Genomic DNA, 23,088 nt, shown 5'->3' with positions numbered 1-23,088 from the left:
TTAAATTTCTGATTTTTTTTTATCATATATTTCATCAGGTGCTAATAAGAAGGATATTCGTGGTTTTCCATGATAGCTTTTGTACTTAATACCAAGTTCTATCATATTCAAGATTCCGGGAAAATTTACCTTGCTCATCCTCTATTCCCCAAAAGCTGCTGTAGAAGATAAAACATTTTTGTTCACATTCTAAACCAATCACTGATAAAAGAATAAAATGCTGGCTCTGTCCCATCATGAAACACTTTTAAAGCCATAATATCTCACTACCTTAGGGTCTTTGAATTAAAATATTTTAAATTGAATTCCTGTATCTACAAAATTCATTATTCATAACATATTTTAAACATATTTAACTAGTTTTGTGAACAAGCTGGGAAATGCTTGCGTTTTAAACTATATCAATGAAAATTAATATTACATTCTAGCTATTCAGGTCAATTGGAAGAAGTTTTACTTACTGAAGAGACAAACACTACAGATGGACTCTGCAAGAGCTCTGTGGTGAGGTCAGCTCTGGATGCAAAGCTGACACAGGGATCTAATCAACAGGACATGTTAAACTGTGTTCAGTACCTTCTATTTGAGAGGTACATATGTATTTTAGAAAGTGCTCCATACAAAAATAATGATTGGGCATTCTAAAATGTTCAATAACACTTGGTTAGTTGGAAAATACACTTTTGTAGAATACTTGTCATCAAAATGCCAAATAAAAAGCAAACAAAGGGGGCGCCTGGGTGGCTCAGTCGTTAAGCGTCTGCCTTCGGCTCAGGTCATGATCCCAGGGTCCTGGGATCGAGCCCCGCATCGGGCTCCCTGCTCCGCGGGGGGCCTGCTTCTCCCTCTCCCTCTCCTGCTGCTTGTGTTCCCTCTCTCGCTGTGTCTCTCTCTGTTAAATAAATTAAAAAAAATCTTAAAAAAACAAACAAACAAAGGAAATTCAACATATATTATAGTAGTGGTTTTCAAGCCTTCTGGTCTCAGGATCCCTTTACACTCTTAAAAATTGTTGCACGTTTCAATTCCTTTTAAGATAACAATAAACCCATTTATGGAAAATATATTTTCTCAAACAACAACAAAAAAGTCTTAGTGAGAAGAGCGGCATTTACATTTTTCAGATCTATTTTTTAACATCTGGTTTCACAGAAGACATTTGGATTCTTCTATCTGCTTCTGTGTTCAATTTGTTGCAATACCAAGTCATGTACCCTTCAGAAAACTGCACTCTACTCTCAGGAGAATGAGTGGGAATGAGACAAGACAAAACATCTCAGTATCATAAAAGTAGTTTTGACCTCATGGACCTCTATAAGGATGTGGAAGAGAAGAACACTTTGAGGACTGCTACAATAGGGATAAACAATAATTAAAACTAAGAATGGATTTAAGAAATCTTGGGAGGACAAGAGGATATCATCCAGATCTGCACTAATATGGCCATTTGCTGAAGGGGACTATGGAACACTTGAAATATGCTAATACAAACAGATATCTAGTAAGTGTAAAATATACAATTTGCAAAGACGTAGTATGAAAAAGAGTGAAGTAGTTTAGTTCAGCCAATGTCTATATTGATTACATACTGAAATGGTAAATTTCTGGATATGCTGGGCTAAATAAAATATATTATTAAAAGTAAGTTTACCTCTTTATTTTGATTCTTTTTGATGTGGCTATTAGAAAATTTTAAATTACATATGTGGTTCACATTATATTTCTCTTGGACAGAGCTGATCTAGACAGATGAAAACACATTTTCCTAAACTAGATCCAATACAGCACACAATCTTAGGAAAAAGAACAGAATTATTATTCTGATTCAGAACATCCGTACATCATTTTTGGAAGAAGGGATTTGTTGGAAAGGTAGTGAATTTAAATGTGGTATAAAATACTCTATAGACAAAGAATAAAAGATATCTGAATGAATAAAAACTGAGTGTCTTGCTTTGGTAATTTCTGATATATATATATGTATCAATACATATCTATATCGATACATACATCAATAAATATATCATAGCAATCTATACTTTGGGCCATATACCTCACTGAAATATATTTTTCAAATCCAAAAATAAATATTTCAACAAGAGCTCCTAATATAATGCATACTGCATGTATCATTCAGTATCAATGAGTCCAGAAACTACCTATAATGCCTAGAAAAACCACTTTACAAAGAGTGTCTTCCTGTGGTATTGAGCAAAGGCTACTGTGTCAAAAGACAGGTGAACAAATGTACATTTATATGTTTTAAGTTAAAATAAAAAACACTTAAGATAGTCTGCTTTACCAACACTTAAGATAGCCTGCTTTACCAACTTTTTATAGAAACTGACCTAAATTACCAGGTAGGGCCATATCAGATGAGAGGCCTCAACTGTGTTTAGTCTACAAAGGAGACTATTTTAGGCCCTGTTACTGGGTAAAGATACTTTGTTTTTCTTTTTTATATGTTTTTTCAGGGTTCCCTATTAGGATGCTGGGTTATAAAATCAGAAGCGCTAACTTTGCTTGACAGCCTTCTTTTAAGATGTGAAAGTTAGCTACCTGCAAGGTGTGAACTTCCCTCCCAAACTAAGTAGCACCAGTCCAAGTGGAATTGCTTTCTTTAAGTGATATAAGCCACCTCTTTTATTTATTTTTTTTTTAAAGATTTTTTTTTTATTTATTTGAGAGAGAGAGAATGAGAGACAGAGAGCATGAGAGGGAGGAGGGTCAGAGGGAGAAGCAGACTCCCTGCCGAGCAGGGAGCCCGATGCGGGACTCGATCCCGGGACTCCAGGATCATGACCTGAGCCGCAGGCAGTCACCCAACCAACTGAGCCACCCAGGCGCCCCAAGCCACCTCTTTTAAAGGAGACTAGGAAATAAGAGTGTGGATTCTGAAACAAAATTCTGACACCAAAAAAGTCACAATGCAATTAATCTTATAAATTACTGAAAACTAACCCTACTTAATATAAAAGAAATGTTATTCCTGAAACAGAAAATTCAGTGTTCACTCATCAGGAAGGCACGGTGGTATAGGAGATTTTACTCACTTATTTTACAACATAGGAAGAGAAAAAAAACTGCATCAATAGATTATTGTTACACAGTAAAATACTACTTGTAAAATGTATGATTTGATGCAATCACAATTCCTCAACCAGTTTGCTGTTCTTTAATAAAAACATGTGGATAAAAACCAAGTTAATTTGAAATAGAGCTTTCTTTAATGACTAGGCTCAGACTTCAGATAGACTTTTCAATTCAGTTGAATTAGTAAAATATCAATAATTTCTATTTTTAAAAGGCATATTCATCTACTACAATCATTCCCCAAAACATGTTTTTGATTGCTTAGCAAAATGTCACTAAGTTACAAATATCAACTTAGGAACAACTAATTCTTCATATAAGGCTTAGCAGTCTAACATTTTTGCAATGCAAGAAGGAATCCTTCACCCATAAACTCATACTAGAAACAAAACAAAACAAAACAAAAACAGGAGAAAAAGTAGGGAAATCAAAGCTTCCCAGAGCTTTCTCAGCTCCACCCACTTCCTCACTTGTCTTCTGTTGATCTTTCTCTACTCTCTCTTCCTCAACTCAAACTAAAAATAAGCAAGTTAATTTGCAAACACTATGCCAAAATAACCTGCTACTCTGGCAAGATAACACTAGCTGTACCCCTTTTTTGAAGCTATTCTTTTCCTCTTCAAAAAGAAATTCATATGGACCCTGGCATACACCAGCCCTGAAGAGTTCAGAGAATGCGTAACGTCCTTTCATTCAGTGTGTTTGTGTGTGTGCGCGTGCATATGTACACAAACATGGTAGGAAAGGAGAAGGAAGATGGGGTGGTACAGGACTGGAAGCTTGATATAGAAGATTATGAAGGAAAGTACCAAAGCCACAGGACAGAATTAGAAAGGTGGGCTGGCTTACAAACAGCTTTCCAGCTACAGATGTTGGTTTGCAAATAACAATAACAACAACAACAATAATATCATCATCCAACATTTATTGAGTGCTCACTTTGTCCAGGCTCTTTCCTAAATGCTTTATGTGTATTAATTTAGTCTTCTCACTTACCTTATGAGGAGGGTTCAGTATCATACCCTGTATGCACTTTTGGAGGTTCCCTGGTTCACAACTTACAATGACCACTTTTCTCCAATTGTTACATACAAATTCCTTGTGTCCTAACATCCTGAATTAGTTATGAATGACAGAATAAGCAGGCAGCAACATAATGGCTATGCAGTCAAAAAAAAACCTGACAAACAGACTTTACAACCCACTCAAAATTAGAGACACCCTGGACATGTATTTATATAGCTATCACCCCTCCTTTTTATGTCTCAAGACCCTCAGATTATTTTTCTTTAATGAGATTGCTTTATTTTACATAGAAAATTCATTCCTCCATACCATCATTAAAACTGACACTAGCAGATATCCTAAAACAGATTTTCTCCTTCATAATAGTTCCATCTCTGGTTAACAAAATTTTGAACAAACTTGTCACTAGACCACATCCTCTTTTCAAAAAAGAACAAATATTGCTATAGGTGCAGTTTCTCTGAACCACATTGCCCTGATCATAGATACAGTATACGGGAAGAGCATGGGTTTCTGAGCCAGAAACGTCTCAATTTTCAATGAAGCTCTGCTCCTTACTTGCCATTTTACCCTTTGGCAAGGAACAGGTAACCTCTCTGACTCATACTCCTTTTCTGTGAAATGAGAATACCTTCCTCACCATTGTAGTGGTTATTGTGATTGTTTTTGGTTGCAATCTGACTAAACAAGAGATACAGCGAAGATGCTTAGCATAGAGTATGTACTCAAATACTAGTTATTATTTATATTACTTATACATATTAAGCATATACAGATATGATGCATTTTTATAATATCTGTGGTTTATTAATTGCACCATAACCTTGACTCTTTCCTGTCTCACCTCTTGTTTAGAACACAATGGACAAAGGGCATAAGAGTCTCCATGTATAAGATTGTTCCAAACACCTAGATGGGCAGGGTTTATGTGAGTTCACACACACATGTTTATTTGGAATGCTATTGGCTGGATTGCCTTCTGATGTAAACATTTTTCTCTGAGACAACTTGTCTGAAAACTGCAGGATCCTTTTCTGTATCAATCTTCTTTTCCATTCTGCTGTCTAATAAGGTTTCACATCATGTGTGTTCTTCCATCCCTTCCCGTTAATCACATGGCTACCACCTGAGTGGATGCAACTGTTTATCTCGGGTACCAACTTCAAAGCTCCTTCTTTGCACTCTTCCTCCTCCTCCCCCCGGCTAATTACCGCTAATCACTACCATGGATTTCATTATGTCGCTCCTCTATTTAAGCAACTCCAGTGGCTTCCCACTAACCACAGGAAGAAAAAAAAAAAAAAAGTCCATACTTCTCTGCCTAGTGATCTGGCTCCAGCCCCCAGGCAATCTTACTTACCTCCCACAAGTTCCCAGCATGCTTCCACTGGGCTCACTGTATTACTCCCTAATGTTTTTCCTTAAGCCTTGTTCATGTTGTTTTCCCCACTGGATTACTTATCCCACTTTCTTTTGCCCATCCAGATCCTATCATCCTTCAATGGCCAGCCAGCTTAAATAATTACCTTTACTTCAAGGCCTTTCTTCACAGTTCTGCACACATTGATTTCCTTTCTCTGGTCTCCTATAGCGCAAATTGTTTCTATGGCTCATTGTGACTTACACATACTGCTTTGCTTTGTTATGTTTCCATGTGTTAGCCTTGCTTCCTCTGAGGCAGGAATTTTCTTTAAACCATGTTTTTGTGTTTTCTGTAGCATCGGGCCCAAAGCTAAACATAATAGATGTTCAATAACTGGTAGTTACATTTTGGCTAGTGGCTTCACCAAGCTCATTTATACACACCTGACACGATGTATATGAACTTCTCATTCTTGCTACTGACTTCCTGCCAAATCCTCTCCACAAACTTTATGCTTTCCCTCAAAACCCTCCCCTCAGCTTCCACCTACTTGACAAGTCTTCTGGCCTTCATTGTGGGCAAACTTCCCTTTGAAATCCTAAACTGATTTCCCCCACTTCCCTTCATCTCCCTGACTTAATTAAATCTAGCTCTTGCTTAAACCCATTTCATTCCTTGCTATCCTATCCTGTGGAGAACTTCCTCCCTTTTCCTGTTCACCTGATTTAAATGTTGAAGTAGACAGTCACACTCATCCTCACTTGCTACTATTATTTCTTCTTTTTTTAAAGATTTTATTTATTTATTTTATTTGAGAGAGAGAGACAGCACAAGTGCTTGCGTGAGCTGCGGGAGAGAGAGGGAGACAGAGAATCTCAAGCGGACTCCACACTGAGCGTAGAGCCCCACGCAGGGCTTGATCTCACAACCCTGAGATCATGACCTGAGCGGAAACCAAGAGTCGGACACTTAACCGACTGAGCCACTATTATTTCTGCTCTTCCTTTGACCATTTTCTTCTTCCCTACTCACCATTTTTTTTTCTAACTTCAGTATTGTATCAGCAACTAATTTACAATAGTCTCCTCCACTCCAATTTGTCAACCTCAGTAAATTCAATGTTCACACCAGCACCCCTTTGTATCCATGTCCTGTTTCCAACTCCTTAGTCTCCTCAACTCTGTGGACTTGTGTCACCTCTCCACAGCAGCAAGGCCAAACCATGCACCCTGATGGTTTTCTGAGGTCTCTATCTTGAGCCTCTTGAGCATCTCTAATTAGAACCACTTTAACCAACATTTCTATTCCCCCCACCACCCTTGATTTCTGCTGTGCCTCACTGACTTAATCCATAACTTTCACCAGTCCATTTCAAATGCTGCTCCATAAACCTGAAGAAATGTAGTTAAAACACAGATTTCATGGCACTCTTAATTTAGTACATAAAGCATGAATTTTCAATCTTAGCTATATCTGAGAATTTAAAAGTCTGAGTCCCATCCACAGAAATTGATTTAACTGGTTTGCAATTGAAATTGGACAATGATGGCTCTAAAAGTTCCCCAGGTGATTCTACGGTGCATCAAAATTTGAAAATCGGTGCTCTGAGGTGAGATCTGGGAATCAGGATTTTAACATGCTACCAGGGAAACTCTGGTCACTCAGGTTTGAGAAGACTGTGTTAGGCACTTCCTGGCTAGAACAGACTTCCTTCACACTTAGGTGGTCTTAGGATCAATCACTTTTAGGGCTGCTTTTTCCAGCACCCTCAATCCCACCCCTGCATTTTTTTTTTTTTAAAGATTTTGCTTATTTATTTGACAGAGAGAGACACAGTGAGAGAGTGAACACAAGCAGGGGGAGTGGGAGAGGGAGAAGCAGGCTTCCCACGGAGCAGGGAGCCCGATGTGGGGCTTGATCCCAGGACCCTGGGATCATGACCTGAGCTGAAGGCAGACGCTTAACGACTGAGCCACCCAGGCGCCACGGTCCCTGCATATTTCTTTACACTTCCAGGCTATAGTCCCAACTCTTCAAGCTTACTTAGGGTCATCATAACTTGGCCTTCTATTTATTCTAGGGAGCTGTCCCTCTAAATTATTTCCAAACTCCCATAAAAATGTAAAGAATGATTTTTGGAAAAAGCCAATAATGTAGGGTTACATTGAGTCATAAACTCAGTCTACATAGAACTGTTCACCTGGGGCAAAAAGAACCACTAAAGTGGCCCAAAGAAAAAGTTATTGATGGCAGTCAGGTTCCTAAGCAAACCTCCAGAAGCTTCATCTAACCCACAGTGGAGGCTGAAAAACAACCAAACAGGCCACAAACTGTCTTTCCCTGTCCTTCCACAGCAAGACCTTCCCCCACCTGCTGGTGAACTCAGATATCATCCCAGCTCTCCTGCCCTCTGGAGGACCAAACACGTATTTTCTTCAATTTTCTTTAATTCAAGGTTTTAAAAAAATTTATTGGAACTCTATTCTAGTTTGACTAGTAGTAAAAGTCCATAATCCTTTATTCACACTTCTGAAATCCTATAAACTATTAGAACTGAAAAGTTTTTGTAACTCATATGGTGACAAAACATGTACCTGACCTGAACTCTGACAATCCAACCTGATCTGAACTATTTATACTTGTCTGACTTTACCTCTCTTAGTGAGAACACACATACATTTCACTGCAGAGCTACTGACATGCTTGATTATGAAGAACTGGCCAGGACCTCACTGTGGATATTATATATGACATATGTACTGAATTGCCTTTCTAAAATCTGAAAAACTCTGGATTCCAAAACTCTAAACTCCAAGGGTTTCGGGAAACAGTCTGTAGACCTGGGTCCATACTATATTAATTTCTCCAAGTTTTTATTCTGAACCTTCAATTTTTCAGTTACACCGAGATAAATATGTTTTGGGAAGGGTGCTCACTTGAGGACCTAAACCCATTCATATAACTGTTTCTTATAAGCATATGCATTCATTGTTTTAAACAACTGATTTAGGAATGAACTTTTATTTATCTTTTTTAAAGATTTTATTTATTTATTTGACAGAGAGAGACACAGCATGAGAAGGAACACAAGCAGGGGGAGGGGGAGAGGGAGCAGCAGGCTTCCCGCGGAGCAGGGCTTGATCCCAGGACCCTGTAATCATGACCTGAGCCGTAGGCAGACGCTTAACGATTGAGCCACCCAGGAGCCCCGGAATGAACTTTTAAAACACTGTCTTTTTGCAAGTTAAGAACATCCTGGATAAACTCTGAAAGCCTAGGGTACCAACATAAGAACTGGGTCTGCAAGCAGTTGGGTGACAAATTCCTTCAAAGCATTTCCCAAAGTGATTCCTAACCGCACATAACTCCACTTTACCGCTCCACTGTAGCTATATTTTAATATGTGTGTCATTTTATTATTGTCCACACTTTGCTGCACTGATTTAATGATCAGAGACTGTTCTAACAATTTCCAGTTATCACAGTCCCTAGACATTTTTTAAAAACCTACAGAATCAAAACATTATTCCTAACACTTTAAAGAGTGAGCTATTTTAGTAACTTCTTAGTCATTTAAGAGGGAGGTTTTAAGAAATGAATTGCAAGTAGGAATAAAGAAAATGTATCATGTTCTCTAAACTTTTACTATTTTGTCAAGCACAGAGGCATGACAAGTCATGGCCTTTAAACGTACCAAAGCAAACTTTCAAAAAGTATTTAAATGTTATATCAAATAAAATTCTCAAAAATCAGAGATTAATTTGTGTGTGTGCGCTTCAAAGTAACCAGAGTCATAACCACCAGTAAAAACAGGGAGGGGGGGGGCTGTCCCATTACATCATCCGGCAATATGTAGTTTGAAGGCTTAGAGCGCTCTCCAAATAATCCTTAAGAAAATCCAGCTGGGAAATCATCCCTGTCAAGCTTAGATAACTTGAGTTTAAATAAAAGGTTAAAAAAGCTTCCCCACCTTACGTCACACGTCTGTACCATATGAAAAATAAAGCCATCACTGAGGCACCCAACTCCCACTATCCTGACAGCAACGGAAAGGTCACAATTAAGTGGAACTCGCCGCACAGCCTGTTCAATCCGAAGGCGGAAGGGAAAGAAAAGCGAAGAGAAGGGGGGAAATCTCCGCGTCCCAAAGGCAGGCAGGCACCTCCGTGGAAAACCCACTCCCCTCTGCCTGACACCTTGCCCTCACCCAACAGATGATAACGTCGACTCCAAGATGCCGGTCATTTCTTTAGAGAAGGTGGGCCCCCCAAACCAGACAATAACCGAGAACAGGCAGCGGACGCGGCCACCCCAACATTTCCCGATTGTGGAAGGTGCAGCTCAAGTGTTCGCGGCTGTCCGCCAGGCACACTTCCCCTTCCAGCCCGGGGAAGGACGGCCTGGGCGCATCTCCGCGGGAGGCCCCGGGGGTCACCGGGCGCCCCCTGCCTTCCCTCCCGACGCCCGCCGTCGGGGCGCCCCGCTGCCCCCGCCCGGCACCTACCGCAGCAGCTCCGGCGCCCGCCGACACGATGGGCGGCAGCTTCTCGCGCTCAGCCTCCTTCCCTTTCCTCTCGTCCGGAGCTGCCGCTGCCACCTCCGGAGGCGCGGCTGGCGAGGGCACCCGACCCGCTTCACTCATGTCGGGCCGGGCGGCGGGAGCGCGAGGCGGCGGCGGCGGCGGCGGCGGCGGCGGCGGGGGCCGGGCTGCTGCTGGGGTTGGCGCTGCTGCCGCCGCGGCCGCGAGAGGGCTCTGGGCCGCCGCTTCCAACCGCCGCCGCCGCGCCGCCCCCGCGCCCGCGCTCGGCCCCGCGCGAGCCCGGATGCCCCGCCCCGCCGTCGCCCCCGCGCGCGCCCGGCCCTCGGCCGCCGCTCCCCGCAGCCCCCGCCCGCCTCTCGCCTCGGCCGCCCCCGCCGCACTCCGCGCTCGCGGGTGGCGGGCCCGGGCGCCCGCCGCTGCCAGCCTCGCCGCCCCCGAGGTCTGGGAGCGGAGGCGCCGCGGCCGACGCCGGGCGGCCATGTTTGCCGACTGTCGCCAGACACGGCGAGGAGGGGTCTGCACTAGAGGGTCTAGACTGAGGGGACAAGGCGAGGCCTGCAGAGGGTCGGGCCGGGAGTGAGAGCGCCCGAGGGGCGCTAGTTAGAGCGGGGCGGGCGCGGCAACATCCCCTGCACGGACGGCCCTGGCCTGGGGCGTCCAGACCCCTGGGACTGGGCTGGTGGCCTTTTCGCCCCTAGCGCCCGCTAAACCGTCTGCCTTGGGGTCACTGCTAGTCCCTGCCATCCCTGCTCGCCCGCCTGCTCCAGGAGAGGCGGTCTCGAGCCTGCGCATCCTCAGCGACAGCCTTGCCTTTCTTAGCCGACCGATTCTTTCCAGATGCCTGAGAGCCCCCACCTACAAAGGAAAAACCTGGGGGTGGGGGGAAGTGAGACGTCGTGGGCTCCACCTTCTCCACCACAAGGCTGGACGGCCAGGCCACACTTTCCATTCCTGTTCCTTTCGTCCCCCCTTTGACTGCCAAATCCGCCTCTCCCTTCCCGTCCCCACGCGCCTACATCTCGCTCTCTCCCTGCATCTCTTTCCTGCCTCCTATCCTTGCTTTGTTCCTTTCCTTTTATAAGTTACAGATGGACGGACTCATACTCCGCTGTTGCTCAGACTCATATTCCTTAATGTCAGATCATTAATATGGGTAAGAACTTTCAAACTGAAGAGGAAAGCTTTTAATCGTAATATTAACACCACCCCCCACCCCACCCCGCCAAGCCACACAGACAATTTCCTTTCCTTTCTTGTCGCCCCCTCCTTTTCCTTTTCTCAGTCGACTGGAGCAGTGGAGACACCTGCAGATCTAAGAGAAGGGAGAGAGTAGGAACGCGCTGTATCGCCTATTAAAAATAGGGAATTTCTCGACATTCAAGATTTCTAGGCTGTGGTTTTGTTATTTTATTTGAGGTTGAGTGAATTTTCAGATCGAGGATACCCAGATCCAAATGTAAGAACCAAAAATATATCTGAAACAAAGCCGAAGATGATGTTTGGGTTATCTGTTGTTTTACATAATTCAGAATTATTAAAGTGCACGGTGAGATGAGGTTGCATGTTTTTCAAACCCAGAATTTGTAGCAAGCAGATCTGAAGCAACCAATGTAATGAATATAACAAAAGTGTTCAGTTAATTTCTGTTATAAATTCTGACTTTCATTTATAGAAAAGCTTTCTAGTTTTAATATAGTTGCTGTCATCACCTATTTAAATGCTAATTAGTAAAAGGTATAGAGTAAGTGCCATATAGTCAGGAAAAAGTATTTCTGTGCTAAATAGCCTTGGAGGGAAATGATGTATACAGACATTACTTTGAAGCCTTCTTCTTTCTATTTTTCTTGAATTCTTTTTCAGAATTTTCTTTCCTTCTTAAACCTCTGAAATACTCATCCTATAGAGAGGAACCTACAATCACATCCTACTTTTAGCAGGTCAGCTTGCTGATCTTTTGATATGGCAACAACTCAAATGTTTTTTTTAGAAAGGGAAGCCTTTATTTTAACTACAATTCAAAATACTGTGTGCTGCCAAGCTAGGTTGTTAGAACAAATACTGGGGGGAAAGGGGGAGAAGTATCCTCTTTCTATTTTCAACTAGATTCAGTAATTTGTGACAAAAATGCTTGGATGAAAAACCGCTCGAATTACATGCCTTATGCTTTCTCTTTTCATGTGTGAGACTAAATAAAAGTGTGTCTGTACATGTAGTCACATTCAATAGAACAAAATGCCTAAATATTGGCAAAGCAAGGCAAGTCAGAAATTTTAATTTCTGCACCAGTGTAGATAATCCATTTCTAAACAAGTCCACTGATTAATTCACCTGTGAGTACATACCCCAAATTATAATTCGTTGATGTTGTCTTTTACTTCCTATTAAATACATTGCTCTCTAGGCACCACTCCATCCCTCCATCATGCACAGGAATGAACTCCAGTCCGGATGGGGCTGCTGGAAAACTGCCGAGTGATGGCCCCTGGGGAACTAGTGGGCTTGAGAGGCACATTCCCAACCACCACCAACAGGCCTCTGGGGCTCAGGTGGGAGAGAGAAGGTTGTGGAGCAGGACATGCTGAGAGCCCTGGCTGGTCTGTACAAGGTGTAGAGAGGATGCTTTTCAGCTATGTAACTGTCAGCCAGGAGCGCAATAGTGATGGCATTGCCATATAAACTCATTAGCGGTGGACAAACTAGGAGTGAGGCAGGAGAAACATTTCACCTTCCTAAATCCAGATGGAGAACCAAGCTCATTAATTATACCTATGCGGGATAGGAGTTTGAGGGGTGGGGAGGTAGAGAACTGGTTATTTCCGTGGAAGAAGGGGAAGGACCAAATTACAAGGTAATGGAAGGTCTAATTATAGATAACATTCTATTATAATTGCATGGAATAATACTAATCTAGTGAACAATAATAAAGTTCTGGCAGGTCCTTTCAGAGTGGCTTATAACTAATACCTTAATTATAGCAGGTATAGCTATGAAATAGTAAACTTTTTTAACAAAATGGGTAAACATTTTATTTTTTGCTCAGATAATTATTCTGAGCAAAAAAAAAAAAAAATCAAAGCAAAATAATGTACATAGCATATGATTTCAAAATATAAAACCTTAGGAACTGGAAATAATTCTGCTGTAACAGAAAGCCAATCAGTGGTTTCCTGAGGTGGGAATGTGAGGGAGGAATTGCCTGGAGCACAAGGAAACTTTTTTTTTTTTTATGTTATGTTAATCGCCATACATTACATCATTACTTTTTGATGTAGTGTTCCATGATTCATTGTTTGCATATAACACCCAGTGCTCCATGTAGAACGTGCCCTCTTTAATACCCATCACCCGGCTAACCCATCCTCCGACTCCCCTTCCCCTCTAGAACCCCCAGTTTGTTTTTCAGAGTCCATCGTCTCTCATGGTTTGTCTCTCCCTCCGATTTTCCCCCCTTCATTCTTCCCCTCCTGCTATCTTTTTTTTTTTTTTGAACATATAATGTATTATTTGTTTCAGAGGTACAGATCTGTGATTCAACAGTCTTGCACAATTCACAGTGCTCACCACAGCACATATCCTCCCCAATGTCTATCACCCAGCCACCCCATTCCTCCCACCCCCACCACTCCAGCAACCCTGTTTCCTGAGATTAAGAATTCCTCATATCAGTGAGGTCATATGATACATGTCTTTCTCTGATTGACTTATTTTGCTCAGCATAACACCCTCCAGTTCCATCCATGTCGCTGCAAATGGCAAGATCTCATTCCTTTTGATGGCTGCATAATATTCCATTGTAAATATATACCACATCTTCTTTATCCATTCATCTGTCGATGGACATCTTGGCTCTTTCCACAGTTTGGCTATTGTGGACATTGCTGCTATAAACATCGGGGTGCACATACCCCTTCGGATCCCTACATTTGTATCTTTGGGGTAAATACCCAGTAGTGCAATTGCTGGATCATATGGTAGCTCTATTTTCAACTTTTTGAGGAACCTCCATACTGTTTTCCAGAGTGGCTGTACCAGCTTGCATTCCCACCAACAGCGTAGGAGGGTTCCCCTTTCTCTGCATCCCCGCCAACATCTGTCATTTCCTGACTTGTTAATTTTAGCCATTCTGACTGGTGTGAGGTGGTATCTCATTGAGGTTTTGATTTGGATTTCCCTGATGCCGAGCGATGTTGAGCACTTTTTCATGTGTCTGTTGGTCGTTTGGATGTCTTCTTTGGAAAACTGTTCATGTCTTCTGCCCATTTCTTGATTGGATCATTTGTTCTTTGGGTGTTGAGTTTAAGAAGTTCTTTATAGATTTTGGATACTAGCCCTTTATCTGATATGTCATTTGCAAATATCTTCTCCCATTCTGTCGGTTGTCTTTTGATTTTGTTGACTGTTTCCTTCGCTTTGCAAAAGCTTTTTATCTTTATGAAGTCCCAATAGTTCATTTTTGCCCTTGCTTCCCTTGCCTTTGGTGATGTTTCTAGGAAGAAGTTGCTGCGGCAGAGGTCAAAGAGGTTGCTGCCTGTGTTCTCCTCAAGGATTTTGATGGACTCCTGTCTCACATTTAGGTCTTTCAACCATTTGGAGCTTATTTTTGTGTGTGGTGTAAGGAAATGGTCCAGTTTCATTCTTCTGCATGTGGCTGTCCAATTTTCCCAACACCATTTGTTGAAGAGACTGTCTTTTTTCCATTGGACATTGTTTCCTGCTTTGTCGAAGATTAGTTGACCATAGAGTTGAGGGTCCATTTCTGGGCTCTCTATTCTGTTCCATTGACCTATGTGTCTGTTTTTGTGCCAGTACCATACTGTCTTGTTGATGACAGCTTTGTAATAGAGCTGGAAGTCCGGAACTGTGATGCCGCCAGCTTTGCTTTTCTTTTTCAACATTCCTCCGGCTATGCAGGGTCTTTTCTGGTTCCATACAAATTTTAGGATTATTTGTTCCATTTCTTTGAAAAAAGTGGATGGTATTTTGATGGGGATTGCATTGAATGTGTAGATTGCTCTAGGTAGCATTGACATCTTCACAATATTTGTTTTTCCAATCCATGAGCATGGAATGTTTTTCCATTTCTTTGTGTCTTCCTCAATTTCTTTCATGAGTATTTTATAGTTTTCTGAGTAAAGATTCTTTGCCTCTTTGGTTAGATTTATTCCTAGGTATCTTATGGTTTTGGGTGCGATTGTAAATGGGATCAACTCCTTAATTTCTCTTTCTTCTGTCTTGTTGTTGGTGTATAGGAATGCCACTGATTTCTGTGCATTGATTTTCTATCCTGCCACTTGACTGAATTCCTGTATAAGTTCTAGCAGTTTTGGGGTGGAGTCTTTTGGGTTTTCCACATAAAGTATCATATCATTTGCAAACAGTGAGAGTTTGACTTCTTCTTTGCCGATTTGGATGCCTTTATTTCTTTTTGTTGTCTGATTGCTGTGGCTAGGACTTCTACTACTATGTTGAATAGCAGTGGTGATAGTGGACATCCCTGCTGCGTTCCTGACCTTAGGGGAAAAGCTCTCAGTTTTTCCCCATTGAGAATGATATTCACTGTGGGTTTTTCATAGATGGCTTTTATGATATTGAGGTATGTACCCTCTATCCCTATACTCTGAAGAGTTTTGATCAAGAAAGGATGCTGTACTTTGTCAAATGCTTTTTCTGCATCTATTGAGAGGATCGTATGGTTCTTGTTCTTTCTTTTATTAATGTATTGTATCACATTGATTGATTTGCAGATGTTGAACCAACCTTGCAGCCCAGGGATAAATCCCACTTGGTCGTGGTGAACAATCCTTTTAATGCACTGTTGGATCCTATTGGCTAGTATTTTGGTGAGAATTTTTGCATCCATGTTCGTCAAGGATATTGGTCTGTAATTCTCCTTTTTGATGGGGTCTTTCTCTGGTTTGGGGATCAAGATAACGGTGGCCTCATAAAACGAGTTTGGAAGTTTTCCTTCCATTTCTATTTTTTGGAACAGTTTCAGAAGAATAGGTATTAATTCTTCTTTAAATGTTTGGTAGAATTCCCCTGGGAAGCCATCTGGCCCTGGGCTCTTGTTTGTTGGGAGATTTTTGATGACTGCTTCAATTTCCTTAGTGCTTATAGGTCTGTTCTGGTTTTCTATTTCTTCCTGGTTCACTTTTGGTAGTTGATACATCTCTAGGAATGCATCCATTTCTTCCAGATTATCTAATTTGCTGGCATATAGTTGTTCATAATATGTTCTTATAATTGTTTGTATTTCTTTGGTGTTGGTTGTGTTCTTTCCTCTTTTGTTCATGATTTTATTTATTTGGGTCATTTCTCTTTTCTTTTTGATAAGTCTGGCCAGGGGTTTATCAATCTTGTTAATTCTTTCAAAGAACAAGCTCCTAGTTTCATTGATCTGTTCTACTGTTCTTTTGGTTTTTATTTCATTGATTTCTGCTCTGATCTTTATTATTTCTCTTCTCCTGCTGGGTTTAGGCTTTATTTGCTGTTCTTGCTCCAGCTCCTTTAGGTGTAGGGTTAGGTTGTGTATTTGAGACCTTTCTTATTTCTTGAGAAAGGCTTGTATTGCTATATACTTTCCTTTTAGAACTGCCTTTGTTGCATCCCAAAGATTTTGAACAGTTGTGTTTTCATTTTCATTGGTTTCCATGAATTTTTAAAAATTCTTCTTTAATTTCCTGGTTGACCCATTCATTCTTTAGTAGGATGCTCTTTAGCCTCCATGTATTTGAGTTCTTTCTGACTTTCCTCTTGTGATTGAGTTCTAGTTTCAAAGCATTGTGGTCTGAAAATATGCAGGGAATGATCCCAATCTTTTGGTATCGGTTGAGACTTGATTTGTGACCTAGGGTGGGATCTATTCTGGAGAATGTTCCATGGGCACTAGAGCTGAATGTGTATTCTGTTGCTTTGGGATGGAATGTTCTGCATATATCTGTGAAGTCCATTTGGTCCAGTGTGTCATTTAAAGTCTTTATTTCCTTGTTGATCTTTTGCTTAGATGATCTGTCCATTTCAGTGAGGGGGATGTTAAAGTCCCCCACTATTATTGTATTGTTGTCGATGTGTTTCTTTGCTTTTGTTGTTAATTGGCTTATATAATTGGTTGCTCCCATGTTAGGGGCATAGATATTTACAATTGTTAGATCTTCTTGTTGGATAGACCCTTTAAGTAGGATATAGTGTCCTTCCTCATCTCTTATTACAGTCTTTGGTTTAAACTTTAATTTGTCTGATATAAGGATTGCCACCCCAGCTTTCTTTTGGTGTCCATTAGCACAGTAAATGGTTTTCCACCCCCTCACTTTCAATCTGGGGGTGTCTTTGGGTCTAAAATGAGTCTCTTGCAGACAGCATATCAATGGGTCTTGTTTTTTTATCCAATCTGATAGCCTGTGTCTTTTGATTGGGGCATTTAGCCCATTTACGTTCAGGGTAACTATTGAAAGATATGAATTGAGTGCCATTGTATTGCCTGTAAGGTGACTGTTACTGTATATTGTCTGTGTTTCTTTCTGGTCTATGTTGCTTTTAGGCTCTCTCTTTGCTTAGAGGACCCCTTTCAAGATTTCTTGTAGGGCTGGTTTCATGTTTGCAAATTCCTTTAGTTTTTGTTTGTCCTGGAAGATTTTTATCTCTCCTTCTATTTTCAATGACAGCCTGGTTGGATATAGTATTCTTGGCTGCATATTTTTCTCATTCAGTGCTCTGAATATATCATGCCAGTCCTTTCTGGCCTGCCAGGTCTCTGTGGATAGGTCTGTTGCCAATCTAACATTTCTACCATTGTAGGTTACAGATCTCTTCTCTTGAGCTGCTTTCAGGATTTTCTCTTTGTCTCTGAGACTCGTAAGTTTTACTATTAGATGTCGGGGTGTTGACCTATTTTTATTGATTTTGAGAGGGGTTCTCTGTGCCTCCTGGATTTTGATGGCTGTTTCCTCCCCCAAATTAGGGAAGTTCTCTGCTATGATTTGTTCCAATATACCTTCTGCCCCTCTCTCTCTTTCTTTTTCTTCTGGGATCCCAATTATTCTAATGTTGTTTTATCTTATGGTATCACTTATCTCTCGAATTCTGCCCTCATGATCCAGTAGTTATCTCTCTTTTTCTCAGCTTCTTGATTTTCCATCATTTGGTCTTCTATATCACTAATTCTCTCTTCTGCCTCATTTATCCTAGCAGTTAGAGCCTCCATTTTTTATTGCACCTCATTAATAGCCTTTTTGATTTCGACTTGGTTAGATTTTAGTTCTTTTATTTCTCCAGAAAGGGTTTCTCTAATAACTTCCATGCTTTTTTCAAGCCCAGCTAGTATCTTTATTTTATTTTTTTAAAGATTTTATTTATTTATTTGAGAGAGAATGAGATAGAGAGAGCATGGGGGGGAGGAGGGTCAGAGGGAGAGGCAGACTCCCTGCTGAGCAAGGAGCCCGATGTGGGACTCGATCCTGGGACTCCAGGATCATGACCTGAGCCGAAGGCAGTCGCTTAACCAACTGAGCCACCCAGGCGCCCGCGCCCAGCTAGTATCTTTAAAATCATCATTCTGAACTCTAGTTCCAACATCTTAAAATGTCCATACTGATTATGTCCTGGCAGTCAGTACTGCTTCTTGTTCTTTTTGTTGAGGTGATTTTTTCCATCTTGTCATTTTGTCCAGAGGAGAATAGATGAATGAGAGAACAAAATGCTAACAGGGTAACAACATCCCCAGAAAATATACACTAAACAAATCAGAAAAGACCTGAAACTGGGGGAAAAGAAAGGGAAATAAAGAAAAAAGAAAAAGATAAAGATAAAAACAAACAAAAACAAAACAAAACAAAAAAAACAGAATATGATCAAATATGCTTAGGCTGGTGCATAGATCAGTGCCACACACTAGATTTTGAGTGTATTTTGGTCTGTTTGAAGAAAGTGACTGCCAAAATTTTAAAGAAAGAAAACTTATATATGTACAAAAATAAGGGTTAATACGATGAAGGAATGGAATATGACTGTAAAGATGAAAATTATAGAAGATTTTATAAAAGGAATTGATAAGAAGTTGGTTGAAAAAAGAAAGAAGAGGATTTAAAAAAAAAGAGGGAGAGAATGTGATCAGGCAGGAGACTAGAACAAAGCCATACACTAGAGATTTAGGGTATATTTTGATCTTTTAGAAGAAACTGTATCTATATATATATACATATATATTCCAAAAACAAGGGTAACTACTATGAAGGGATAGAATATGACTCCAAAAAGAAAAAATAAAAATGTTTTTTTTAAAAAGGGATTGATAGGATGTTGGTTGCAAAAGGGAAAAAGAAAAATTCAAAAAAAAAAAAAAAGAAAAGACAGTTAAAAAAAAATTAACTTTGGAAGACTAAAGAATCATGGTAAAAAAGCCATGGATTCTATGTGCATTGTTCCCCTAGCACTGGAGTTCTGCCGTTCTCATTGATCGGAAAACTTGGTCTTGGCTGGCAGTTCTCGCTGATCTTCTGGGGGAGGGGCCTGTTGCCATGGTTCCCAAATGTCTTTGCCAGAGGTGGAATTGCCCCGCCCTTGCCCGGTCCAGGCTAAGTAATCTGCTCGGGTTTGCTCTCTGGAGCTTTTGTTCCCTGCGAGCTTTCCGTACAGCTTTGGAGGCGGAGAGTGAAAATGGCAGCCTCTCAATCTCTGCCTCGGAGGAGGCAAGAACTCGGGGCCCTGCTCCTCAGTGAGCCCCCAGAGAAAAGCAGTCAATCACTCCCATCTTCCCGGTCTCTGGCCGCACTCCGTGCTCATCTGGCCTGTGACAGAGCGTTTCTATCTCTGGCGCCTGACCCCGGGTGGAGTCTCCAAACCCAGCAGATCCCTGCAGTGTGCTCCTGTGCTGCTCCTCCTGGGGGAGGAAGGGGAGTCTCCCTGGATCTGCCGCTTGTTGGGTCCCTGCTGGAGGAGCAGTGGCCCGACTGTGCCGCAGATCACGGTTTATGGCAACCCCAAGCTGAGAGCCCGCTCCTCGGCTCCGTCTCTGCAGCTGGCTTCATCTCTGCAGCTGGCTTCCCCGCTCCGATCCCTGGGAGCTCTGCCACACTCAGGCACCCCCGGTCTTTCTGTGACCCCGAGGGTCCTGAGACCACACTGTCCCAGTGAGGGTTCCACCCCCAGCTTAGCCACTGGAGCGACGTCCCTCAGCAAAGCCGACTTCCAAAAAGCCGACTTCGAAAAGTTCCGATTTTGTGCTCTGTTGCTCTGTCACTTGCCAGAAGCGGCAGATGGAGGCCCCCTCCCCCACCGTCTATCCTCCTGAATATTGCCTCAGATTCACTTCTCCGCACGTTCTACCTTCCAGAAAGTGGTCGCTTTTCTGTTCAGAGAGTTGTTGCTATTCTTTTCTTCAATCTCCTTTTGAGTTTGTAGGTGTTCAGATGGTTTGATCCCCATCCAGCTGAATTCCTGGGACCAGATGAAATCCAGGTCTCCTACTCCTCCGTCATCTTGCTCTGCCCCTAGTAAACTTGTTTTTTTAAAGAAAACATCCTTTTCACATTTCAACTGAGTGTTGTCCTAAAGTAGTAGTAAATTCGGTGAAAGAAACTATTTTAGCCATGTTGACATTGGTAAAAACATTGTTAGAACTCTTCCTTAGGTTTAATATCTGTGGCTTTTTTAAATTACTATTTAAAAAATAGCTTTTCTTTATTACATAAACAATACATGGTCATTACAGAAAAAGAAGATACAGATTAGCAAAATGAAGAAAATAAACTCTGGATCCTGCCCAACTTCACATAATTGCCAAGACCTTGGTCTGTCTCTTTACAAAATCTATCTATCTACACACACACATATTGTTTCTTGATTTGTTTTTACAAAAACAGAACATACTGAAGCTTTGAATCTGTGCAACTTACTCTTTAGAATACCCCCCAAGATGACTTAAAAAAAATTGCACAATTAGAGGCAAAACTGAAGAACAGAGTGGATGATCATCAAGCTTTGAATTCTGAATCAGGCCTCTATTGAATCTGTTCTTTCTCTCTGGATTCCCATGGCCATTGACCTAGTCAGGGCCTCAACATCTCTAACCCAAATTATTTCCCTAGCTTGCCACTTGGTCTCGCCTTCAGTGTTCTACCTGCTTCAATTCCTACAGGAATGACCCTTTCAAAGTACATAACTTCTTGTCAGTCCTTTGTTTCAAAAAATACTTTTTAAACAAAATCTTTCCAGGATAAGCTTCGAAACCCCTTGTTTAGCATTTACCTGAATTCTTTACAAAGAAGGCATTTTCTTAATTCGAATCAACTGTTTCTTCCTCTCTGCTCCCAGAGCATATTGTACACATTTACATTTATACAACTATTACCTTACATCTTAGTTTTTTATTCCCCCCCCCCCCCCGGAAGGTCATGGCATAGAGAGGAAAGGGCATGTTTAATTCCTCCTTGAATCCCTAGAGTGTGCTGTTAAGGAGGCACTTGATATGCTCAGAATAAATGAAATAAGATGTTTTCTTAGTGTGGCTTTTAAGGGCTCTGAAGACAGTTTCCAAAGAGGAACTCCAAAAATGCTCTGAGTGATGGGCTGCACTCGTTCAGATAATTTGGTCTGGTATTGCTTCTTCAAAGTCATGATCTTCTAGATCAGGGCTGCCCGTTAGAACTTCCTGCAATGGTGAAAGTGTTCTCTGCCTGTACTGTCCTATGCCACAGCCACCAGCCCCATGTGGCTACTGAGCACCTGAAATGTGGCTAGTGTGACTGGGGAACTGAATTGTTAATTTTAGTTAATTTATATTTGAGTAGCCAAATGGAACTAGTGCCATCCTAGGGCACAGCACAGCTCTAAAGTCACATCTCAACTTTTTAAAAGTCTTTCTGAAGTACCCCCAAATCAGAGGCATTGTTGTTAAAAAACTTTACTGTATCTTAACCTCTTTCTTTAGAGCGTATGCAAACAAGCCTTCCCCAAATAATGAGGGCAGATCTAAAAGTGTTCTGAGAACAAGACTAAAAGCCTCAATAATTTCTTCCTTCTTAAAATTCTTTTTCTCCTACTCTGTTTTCACAGGAGTTTGCACTTGTGGATGAAACGAGCATCCTGTCTTAGCCCAGTGCAATGTAGAAGAAAATATGAATGGTGGTAAAATCAAGATGTCTGTATGTGTTTTTAAGTTGGTTTTTGGATGGCTTCTTTAGATATTTCCAAACGAATATCAATGTCTCAATACACACACACACACATACATGTGTGCACACACCTAGATACCTCCCAATTTAGATAAATGTTGCTTTAGATCTTAACCCCAATTTTGTATTTGTTTTCTACTCACATGAGACAAAAGCAACAATAAGATGATGGCACAACAAAAACATCCCATGCATGATGCACCCATTTGAAATTTTCGTGAATCTAAGTTAAAAATTATATGGGGGCACTTGGCTGGCTCAGTTGGAAGAGCATGCAACTCTTTTCTTGGGGGTCATGAGTTTGAGCCCCATGTTGGGGGGGTAGAGATTATTTGAATAAATAAAACTTTTAAAAAAGTAAAGGTAAATATATGTTCTAGGGTTGCTGAAGACATCAAAACAAATCAAAATGGCAGACACTGCTATTCATTCTTCCCCTCTGTCTTGCCAATGGAACCCTGATTCAGTATGAGACGGCACTCTGCCTGTTAAAGGTGGCTTCTTTTCTGGACTTCCTTGTAGCTACGTGCGGCCATGTGACAATTCTGGCCAAGAGGGGTAAGCTGAGTGTTTTAGGCAAACTTTTGCTACCTTTACCCTGCCTGAAATTAGTGTATGACGTGTGGACATGGTGCTACAATCTTGTAACCATGAGGATGCAAGTATGAGGCTGGAGGCCAAAGCACTAAAGGCAATATGGTGGGACAACAGAAGACATCTGAAACGTTCCTAAAATTGTGGAACTGACACATCAGCTTGGACTGCCAAAGCTGAATTTCTTGTTTTGTGAGACAAATCCCTATCTTGCTCAAATTAGTGTTGATTGATTCTGTCATTTGCAGCTAAACATATTCCTGTTATACAGTGTTTGCACGCGCATGTGCTCGCACTCGCACACA

At 41.4% G+C, this 23,088-nt stretch overlaps 1 protein-coding gene across 10 annotated transcripts in view; it reads right to left on the bottom strand.

Annotated features, from left to right (window-relative positions):
- The window catches only part of HECTD2 (HECT domain E3 ubiquitin protein ligase 2), a 70,376-nt gene extending 60,136 nt beyond the window's left edge, over positions 1-10,240 (bottom strand). For 3 of the 10 annotated variants that reach the window (XR_010412515.1, XR_010412514.1, XM_064595014.1), the window contains exon 1: positions 9,987-10,239. Coding sequence is in view for 6 of the 10 variants with exons in the window: in XM_064595014.1 (XP_064451084.1) it covers positions 9,987-10,124 (138 nt within the window). In the remaining 4 variants the exon portion in view is untranslated. Of the gene's footprint in view, positions 1-9,986 lie in introns of all 10 variants that reach the window. The other 7 variants (XR_010412516.1, XM_064595015.1, XM_045878404.3 and 4 more) reach the window with 5 other exon arrangements.
- Positions 10,241-23,088: the final 12,848 nt, after the last annotated feature.

The sequence above is a fragment of the Mirounga angustirostris genome, unplaced genomic scaffold (genome assembly GCF_029215605.1).
Source record: "Mirounga angustirostris isolate CCGP_5_RB_7025 unplaced genomic scaffold, mMirAng1.0.hap1 SCAF_6, whole genome shotgun sequence".
Taxonomy (NCBI): Eukaryota; Metazoa; Chordata; class Mammalia; order Carnivora; family Phocidae; genus Mirounga; species Mirounga angustirostris.
The sequence above is the reverse complement of the archived record's forward strand: the minus strand, read 5'-3'. Positions and strand labels throughout refer to the sequence as shown.